The 10,363-nt window shown below is 34.3% G+C and overlaps 1 protein-coding gene across 1 annotated transcript; it reads left to right on the top strand.

Moving 5' to 3' along the window:
- Window positions 1-2,872: 2,872 nt before the first annotated feature.
- LOC107873996 lies at window positions 2,873-5,065 on the top strand. The gene is made up of 3 exons (XM_047410287.1): window positions 2,873-3,033; window positions 3,118-4,501; window positions 4,559-5,065. Exons 1-3 carry the CDS (start codon window positions 2,873-2,875, stop codon window positions 5,063-5,065), a joined length of 2,052 nt encoding a protein of 683 aa, XP_047266243.1.
- The last annotated feature ends 5,298 nt before the right edge of the window (window positions 5,066-10,363 follow it).

Here is a 10,363-nt window from a genome sequence, read left to right as displayed (position 1 = left end):
TACATCTTTTTCATGTAATGGTCATCCATATATATATATATGTGTGTGAGAAATCCAAGACATTTGCATTTTTTTTCTTGCTAAAGCAGTTGAAACTTATATATATGTACGTAGTAGTATTACATCTATTGTCACATCCTCTTTTTTACCATAAAAAAGATTATATTTTAAGTTTCGAAAGGATTTTTTACTATCAAAGTGACAAAAAGATTGAAAATTTGTTTCGAAAAAGGATTGTTTACATATTTTATTCAGAGTCGCCACTTGACATAATTCGATGTGCTAAGTCACCTTTGAAAAATCCTTTTCAAAACGATTTGACTCTTTAAACTGGTTTGCGAACAGAGATTCCGGCTAAGGAATTCTGTTGATCGAGGGGAAGGTGTTAGCCACCCCTCGATCCCCTGGTTCGACCACGGTCGCTTGGTAGAGTGTATCGGCTAATTTGACACTACGAATGTACAAACCACACAAAAACATGTAAAACAATCAAACAAACAAAACAAAACGAATAAAAAATATAGTGTCCAGTCCGAGTTATACAATCCCGAAATAGAAAAATACGGAAATGTAAATCCTATTCTAAACTAATCCTAGACTAAGCTCCAATGCCTCATCCGATGCCTCGGGCCTTCATCACGAACATCCTCCGAGTACAAAATACTTTGGGGCATTCCCCGAATAAAATAATACAAGTACTTTGAGGCATTCCCCGACCAAATGATACAAGTGATCCCAAAGCGATAAAGCCAAAAACCATTCAATCACACAGTTCAAATATTCAACAAACCATAATTCTTAAATTTGCCTACCCCTAACGTTTGCCTATTTTTTGCTTCGACCTAAAACACAATACTATCGAGTTCGATTAACATCCATTTCAAGTCAAATAACCAATTTTAATTCTCAAACGAGTCACCATTTCACCATGCAAATCATAATCAAGGGAACCAACCACGAATCAAAACAAACACGCATTCATTACCAACAAGGATCAAACAAGCACACGATATTCTATTCAAGACACCAAATATAATAAACAATGAAATAAAAAGATGAAAGTAGTAGAGTTGGACCTCAATTGAAGCTTTTATTATGCCAAATTATGTGACCAAATGTCGAGACTGCATCCGAAAACCTCAATTGAACCCCAATACGGACTAATTTCCAACTTCGATTGACTTCACTGTTTTGCCAACCGAAACCAGAATCAAAATTGAGGAAGACCCAAACCCGTTTGCGTCATTTTTTGGTCGAAATCCACGCTGGATTTATCGACGAAACTCTGGCATAATCGGGACGCCGGAAATGGACCTCTCTTAGTCTCCCTCTGATTTTTCTCTCTTTTCTACAGTGCCTATGTGTATATGGCTCTCTTCTCTTCTGCGATCCTCTCTTCTCTCTCGCTGTCTCTCTTGATTACTCCGATCACACCCTCAACTCTCCGTTTTCAGTGTGTGTAGTATTCTTTCTGTGTAATCAATAGAGAAAAATGGGGAGGGTTTGAGGTTGTGTTCAGGGTGAGTATGTGTGTTAATCCATGTGTATGGCAGTAAGGTGAGTGATTTATGTGTAAATGGGCAAAGAAAAATGGAGTGTCTATGGTGGTCTGTGTATCAGTGAGGATGACGGTGAGAATTGTGTGTTCAAAATAGTCTGGATTTTTTTGTGTATATGGCCTGATCTGTGTGTTTCGCCGTGGATGAGAGTATATGTGAGGGAATTCTCCCAAGTGAGTGTTTATATCGTCATTATGATGAAGAAAAAGGGAATCAGTCAAATGGAAATTGAAAAATTTGTTATGTGTGTCCTTGTTTCCAGTGGGTCCCTCTCTATTTTGCTGTGATTTAGTTAAAAGGAATCCCAAGAACGTAAGGAGGTGGAGACACATGGGTATATGGGTGTGGGTGGGTGAGGTATTCGCTTTTTATTGGAGAGATTGTTAGGATAGGATTAAAACAAAAATAAAATTAGTTAATGATTGTTATTTTTGTATTTTTATGAGGTATAATCACATGGACGAGGGTGTGTGGTAATGTGAGCTAAAACTGAATAAAATTGAACTTGGGAGAAATAAAATTAGATGTATACATCTATTTCGAAAGATACACGAAGGAAGACATAAATCTTTGTCCACAAATATGTATGAAAGTTGACTACATAGAAAACGTAGATATTTCAAGTCGAAATGACCACTTTATCTAATGGTTTATCAATTTTTAGGCAATGAAATAGCATCAAATTAAGAAGAAGGATTCTCTCTTTAATTTGTTGCATGCACCCAAGAGTTAGACAACTGGCCTACGGATACATGCACTATTAAAAATATTGCATTTTTTTAGGGTAAAATCCTATCGATAATAATAAAAAATAGAGGATTTTTGACTAATTTCTAGTAGTCAGAAAGTACCGTACTGTTTTCATGTTGAGTTCTTGTTCCTTAATTAGCGTAATCCACATGATTATACCATAAACTAAATTTCTTAATGAATCTTTGTTAAGGCATGAAGGATAAAAAAGATAAGTAAGGTTAATTCAGTCAATGCACAATTTCAGAATTAACCAACTAATGACAGTTAGTTAACTAACTATCAAGATTAGGATGCCTATATATATATATACTTGTACCTTCACACTTGTAACTAATGATTCAATAAGAAAATATAATATGCATTCTGTTTACTTACTGCCTTCTTCTTCTTCTTCTACTTTCTCTGCAACTCTAATGTTCCATTGATTCTCTAGTAAGCTTCCTATTAAGTTCAATTACCTTCATGGTATCAAAACATCGATCCGATTCAGAGTAGATCGAAGGTCAATTGACTGAAAAGCTTTCGCAAAATTATCTCAAGAAAGTTTCAAAGATTTGTTAATGGAAACTGTAAATGAACAAGCAAATGCAGATGGGCTTATAGGGCTCAACAATGGTGGCCAAGCTCAAGGTTCATCATCCAACAATGGAGGATTTCCTGTGAATCCCAATTCCACACTGCCAATAAATCCCTGTCAAGGTATTGATTACAATCATCCATTGTTCTTGAATCCTACTGATATAAGCGGTGTGAATCTGATTTCCTTCCAATTGTTGTGAACTAAAAATTATGCAATATGGAGTAGGTCTATACGATTAGCTTTGTTGGGTAGAAATAAAATTGGACTAATTGATGGTTCATGTACGAAAGAGACAATTTCTGGGGAGTTATGGGGCCAATGGGAGAGGGTGAATGCCATAGTTCTCTCGTGGTTGCTGAATTCTGTTTCTAAAAGTATTCTTGGTGGTCTAGCTTTTTCCTCTAGTGCTTTCAATGTTTGGACTGATCTTAAAGAAAGGTTTGATCAATTAGATGGATCAAGAACCTTTAGCCTACATAAAGAAATAGTGACCTTGCAACAAGGAACAAACTCTGTATCTGTGTATTACACAAAGCTCAAAACCTTATGGGATGAATTTGAAGCCATGGTGCTTTCTCCTGGTTGTAACTGTGAAGTTTCAAGAGGTTTTGTTGCTCATTTGAATAGACAGAAGTTATACCAATTTCTCATGGGATTAAATGAGTCCTTTAACCAGGCAAGAAGTCAAATATTATTAATGAATCCAATTCCTACTGTGAATCAAGCTTATGCTATGATAATTAGTGATGAGTGTCAAAAATCTGTTGCTTCAAGCTATACTAACAGTCTTGGAATGAATTTTGTGGCATCAAGTAATGTGAACTCTTTTGGCATATATTCAAGAACTGGTGGAAACAAGGGGAATGAGAGTTTTAACTCTGGTCATACTGGAGGTTATGCAGGACCTAGTTCCCAGCTTGGGACAAATGCCAGGTTCAAAAAGAATTTCAATGTAATATGTGATTTCTGCAAGTGTAAGGTACATACCAAGGATCAGTGCTACAAGTTGGTGGAATATCCAACTGGGTTTAAGTCAAAGAAAAAAGTTTATGTTAGTGGTAATTCTGGTGCTGCATATAATGTGATAAACAGTCAAACTATGTCACAAAATGATATCTTTGTGCATTCACCACATGTGTTTAACTATGGGCTAAACACTAATGTTCCCATGTCTCCAAAAGAAAAACATCTCATGACAGGTGTTACAAATGAGGTGGATGAGTATGCTAAACAGCTCCAAGGGTGTACATTTAACAAAGACCAATATAAACAGATTCTTCAGATGCTGAACCAAAGTAACAATGGTGGCATGCCTAAAGGAGTTGATCATGTCAGTGCAGCTAATACTGCTGGTAAGACTCTCTTAGTTTTTGAGAATAGTGAGGTCTGGATCATTGACACAGGTGCAACAAACCATATGGTTTCAAAAATTGACATGATTACTAAAGATTCCTTGAGAAAAACTGATAGTTCAAAACAAGTGTGTCTGCCTAATGGAGATACTGCACATGTTACTCATATAGGATCTTGTTGTATTTCACCAAGGAGTATTATTACTAATGTGCTGCATCTTTCAAAATTTAAATATAACTTAATGTCTGTGAGCAAGGTAACAAGAGAGTTGGGATGTTCAGTTACATTTTTTCCACACTTTTGTGTTTTTCAGGAAATCTACAATGGGAAGGTACAGGAGATTGATAAGGAAGATGGAGGATTATATCTACTTTTGAATAAGCTCATATCAAATCAATTACAAGAAGATACAGTTACAGCAACAAGTAATGTTCACAACAAACATGCTATACAGAAATCTGAAGTAGAACTGTGGCACAAGAGGCTTGGACATGTGTCATCTAAAGTCTTAAATAAGTTGTTTTCTTTGGATAGTCAGGATGTTAATAGATCAGTGAATAAATGTACAGTGTGTCCTTCTGCAAAACAGACAAGATTTGTGTTTCCTATCAGTATTATCAAGAGTTTAGATAGTTTTGACTTGATTCATGTTGATGTTTGGGGCCCTTATAAAGTAGCTACATTTGATGGTAATAAGTACTTTCTTACAGTGGTTGATGACTTCACAAGAATGAAATGGTTATTTCTATTAAAGAGTAAAGCAGATGTGTGTGTTTCTCTTCAACATTTTTTATACTTTGTCAAGACACAGTTTGGATAAACAGTTAAGTCTGTAAGGATAGACAATGGGACTGAATTTATTAATTCTGTGTGTGGCAAAATTTTTAAAGATATGGGGATAATTCATCAGAGAACTTGTCCCTATACCCCTCAGCAAAATGGAGTTGCTGAAAGGAAGCACAAACATGTGCTAGAGGTCACTAGAGTCTTGAGGTTTCAAGGTCATATTCCTTTAAAGTTTTGGGGTCAAGTGGTGCTTGTTGAAATATATTTGATCAATAGAACACCTAGTAAGGTTATCAATGGTCTTTCACCTTATGAGAAGTTGTATGGAAAGACTCCATCTATAATACATTTAAGAGTGCTAGGATGTTTGTGTTTTGCAAAGGTACTGCAAGAGTTTGATAAATTAGCTCCAGGATCTAAAGCTTCTGTACACATGGGATACTCAGAGGTTCAGAAAGGCTATGTGCTATATGATTTATCTACAAAAACCTTTTTTGTTAGCCGGGATGTTATATTCAAAGAGTCAATTTTTCCCTTCTCAAGTATACATACTGAACAGTTTAAAGCACCCTTTCTAAATGCTCTGGATAATACAAAAATTATATGTGAAATTGCTCATCATCTTTCATATGTTCATCCTACCGATTCTCATGATGCAGTAGATTCATCTCCTACTTATCATAATATGCAGTTTCCTGATGAAGATATGACTAACAATCTTCAGGATGAGGCATTGGTACTAGTTCCTGAACCTCATGATATAGTTGAAGCTGAGCCTAATCCTGTGACTCATATTTTTCCTACACTCAGAAGGTCTACTAGAGAGTTCCATCCACCTATTTGGATGAAATTTCATCTCACTCAACATTAACAAAGAGGTTAAATATCCCATATCTGCAAATGTTGCTTATGATCACTTATCTGATTCTTATAAAGCATATATTGTGGCTACCTCTTCTCTAGTGGAACCGACTACTTATGATGAGGCTGTAAAGGACTCAAGGTGGATAGATGCAATGCAGGAGGAAATAAAAGCTTTGGAAAGAAATAACACTTGGGAATTGATTGAACTATCTGTAGGGAAAAAGCCTATAGGATACAGATGGATTTACAAAATGAAGTACAAATCAAGTGGAGAGGTTGAAAGATTCAAAGCAAGATTGGATGCTAAAGGATATAGCCAAAGGGAAGGAATAGATTACACAGAAACTTTTAGTCCAGTAGTTAAAATGGTCACTGTGAGAACCATCTTGTCGTTAGCAGTATCCAAAGGCTGGCACATCCATCAAATGGATGTATATAATGCTTTCTTACATGGAGACTTACATGATGAAATATACATGAACCTGCCTCAAGGATTTTCCAGTCAGGGAGAAGAGAGTGTGTAGACTGGTAAAATCACTTTATGGTCTGAAGCAGGCTCCAAGACAATGGAATCACAAGCTTACTCAAGCCTTACTGAATCTGAAGTTCAAACAGAGTCAACATGACTACTCATTATTCATTAAGAAAACAGTTGAGGCAACTATAATGATCTTGGTTTATGTTGATGACATATTGATTACAGGTAGTAGTTTGATTCTTATTGAAGGAACAAAGAAGTCATTGCAACAATTTTTTAAAATGAAAGATCTCGGAGAGTTAAAGTTTTTTCTTGGCATTGAGTTTGCCAGGTCCAAAGTTGGAATTGCAATGCATCAAAGAAATTATGCATTGAAACTTATATCAGAAGTTGGTTTATCCGGTGCTAGACCTGTAGGTACTCCTATTGATGTTAATGTTAAACTTACCTCCAAGTAATATGATGATCAAACTAGTCAGAACATGAAAGATTCTATGGTTGATCAAGGTACATATAAAAAATTAGTTGGTAAACTATTGTATCTCAATATTACAAGACCAGATATATCTTATAGTGTTTAAACTCTGAGCCAGTTTCTACAACAACCTAAAAGGTCTCACATGGAAGCTGCCCTAAGGATAGTTAAATATATCAGGCAGAATCCAGGTCAAAGAATACTGTTATCTAGTGAGTCAGACAACATACTTACTGCATATTGTGATGCAGACTGGGCAGCCTGCCCTCTTACAAGGAAATCTATCACTGGCTACATTATTAAGATGGGAAATTCTCTAGTATCTTGGAAGGCAAAGAAAAAAACAACCATTTCAAGAAGCTCAACTGAAGCTGAGTACAGAAGTTTAGCAACAACTGTGACAGAGTTAGTATGGTTAGTTAGATTGCTAACAGAGTTGGACATGAAGATCAAGCTGCCTGTTAAAGTATATAGTGATAGAAAAGCAACCATTCAACTTGCTGCCAATCCTGTCTACCATGAGAGGACAAAGAACATTGAAATAGATTGCCACTTTATCAGGAAAAACTACAACAAAATCTGATAGATATCAACTACATCTCTACACAACAACAACCTGCAGATATTCTCACAAAAGGCCTGAGTAGAGCACAACATGAGTTTCTATCATCCAAGCTAGGATTACTGAATATATTCACCCCTCCTAGCTTGAGGGGGAGTGTTAAGGCATGAAGGATAAAAAAGATAAGTAAGGTTGATTCAGTCAATTCACAGTTTCAGAATTAACCAACTAATGACATTTAGTTAACTAACTATAAAGATTAGGATGCCTATATATATATACTTGTACCTTCACACTTGTAACTAATGATTCAATAAGAAAATATAATATGCATTCGGTTTACTTACTGCCTTCTTCCTCTTCTTCTACTTTCTCTGCAACTCTAATGTTCCATTGATTCTCTTATAAACTTCCTATTAAGTTCAATTACCTTCAATCTTTCTTGTACTTGGGATCTGTTTCACCTCAACTGATCATCAGTCATTCGCGAGGAACTTGATTCCTTTACTTCGTTCCTAGAACTTATGTAGTTCAGTTGTTTCAGTAGACATAATAAGAGTTTGATTCTTCAGTTGTTGTTTGTCAACCATAAATAGTATGAGCTTCCTATTTGATATTTGTTAATTATGAAAATTTCGAATCAACATATATAGCTCAACAATATAAATTTCGAATCAACATATATAGCTCAACAATATCCATCGGTTTCTTTTATTTTTGAGAATCCGACTCAATAATAACATACTTATGCAAACTCGTCATCAAACAGAATTAATGATGCATATTATGAGATTTAACACAAATGATGATAGAATTAAGAACTAAAAATCTAATTGTGCACCTCAAATCAAATAAATGAACCTTAAGATCAAAGCTTTAATTTTCTGCAGTATAACTACTAACAAAAAACAAATTTATTTTTAGTAAATATAACCATAAAAGAAAAATGGTCCAGTGTTTCAATGTCAAAAAGCTATATAATTTGATGGTCCAGATACCCCCAACCTTTTGATAATATTATCAGTGGAAAGCTTACTCTTACAAGTCTCATCATGGTTTTTATTTTGAAAAGTATGTTATTATTGTGCTACATGTTTAATTAGGCTAATAAAAGTTTGTTCCTTGTCTTTTTCATAGATAGGGTCACTAATTTGGGTGTCCTTTTGTTAAATTTACTTAATTTATTCCTGTTATTTATAGTTTACAACTTTAATATTTCTCTTTGAGGATTGCTTTCACATGTAACTTAACAGTACCATAAATAGAATTGGATGTTTTATTTGGGCTAGTTCCCATGTAACTTTTTCAGTTAATTAAGCAAATATACTAATTTGTGTGCCTTACATTCTCTATAACGGTCAAGTTTATTCCGAAAACAATTGTATTTTATTATAATAAAACTTTGATATAACAACCAAAAAGATGATGTCGTTATATTTAACTTCTAGCTAGTGATTCTAGACATTTATAACATTTTTGAATATTACTAGGTTAGAGCAATATTGCAGAAAGATATGAAGATAGTAATTTCACACTCCATAGTCTGTTATATATAATCATATAATTACACTTTGCCATAAATAAATAATTAGGAAAATGCTATATACAGTTATTTAATTACTCTAATCTGCCAACTTAATTAAGCACTAGTCCGGTACATACATATCTACTCTATTATGCAAATTTTCAATCTTAGGCTAAAGGAAGTTCAAATGATTAATGCTATAAATACAGGCAAAATGTTTCATCAGTTTCCTCATCCTTTTTATAATTATCATAATTCAAATTTCAAGTAGTACTTATATTTTTACTATATAGTTTCAAAAGGGGATCGAAGGTTTTTTTCCTAATTGTTTTGGCTATTTTTCTTGTAATAACATCAGAGGTTGCAGCTAGGAATTTGGTTCAAAGCTCCACTACTTCACTAGAAATTAAGGGTATGCTCCCTTAGTCGCATTTTATAAAGGTCGTACTGTTTGAAAAGTTAAATAATTTTTATTCAAATATTTATCTAAATATTTTGAATCGTTGGCTAAGTTGACTGGTAATACTTTTTCTGTAATTCTTTAAAAATAACATAATTTTAATATTTTAAAATTAATACTTGAATTTATATCCCAAATTAAGTATTTTGATTCTTATACTTTGTATCTATTCACATAAATTGATACACAAGAAATATCTAACTTTCATTCTCTCCTTAATAAAAACCTTAATTATTATGTTTATCTGAAAATGAAGCTGAGAAGTAGTAATATAAGCCTTTAGTAATTCTCAATAGCTTAATTTCCAGAGTTACACAAGTTTGGATCGATGAATGATTCGACCATTTAGTGACTTAGCACATCTCGGTTTATTTAAATTCCATTCATCTAAAAGTTACGTAAAATTAGTCCATGACCCACCATTTAATAACTTAGATTATCTTGATCTGCCTAAATTCATCTTATTTGTATGTTAGGCAGATGCGCAATAAGTATTTATATCCCAAATTGATCTATTAAAAATTTTGTTAAAATAACAATTTTAAAAATTTGTTTGATATTTAATATACAGCTTTAATACAGAATAATTTTCTTTAATAGCTTTGTAATTTGTTATTACAAAAATTACAAGAATTTGAGGAGGTTATTAACATGCATATGTATGATTATAGGTGCAGGACATGCAAATGAGGTAAATGACGCCAAATTTTTTGGACTAATTCGAGGATTACTTCCCAGATTTGGAGGAGGAATTCCAGGAATTGGAGGTGGAGTTCCTAACATAGGAGGACTTGGTGGAGTTCCCAACATAGTAGGATTTCCAGGAAACGGAGGTGGAGTTCCCAACATAGGATTTCCAAGAATCGGAGGTGGAGTTCCCAACATAGGAGGACTTGGTGGAGTTCCCAACACAGTAGGATTTCCACGAAACGGAGGTGGAGTTCCGAACATAGGATTTTCAGGAATCG

This window comes from Capsicum annuum, chromosome 3, assembly GCF_002878395.1.
Source record: "Capsicum annuum cultivar UCD-10X-F1 chromosome 3, UCD10Xv1.1, whole genome shotgun sequence".
Classification (NCBI taxonomy): Eukaryota; Viridiplantae; Streptophyta; class Magnoliopsida; order Solanales; family Solanaceae; genus Capsicum; species Capsicum annuum.
This window is presented reverse-complemented; position numbering and strand designations above follow the sequence as displayed.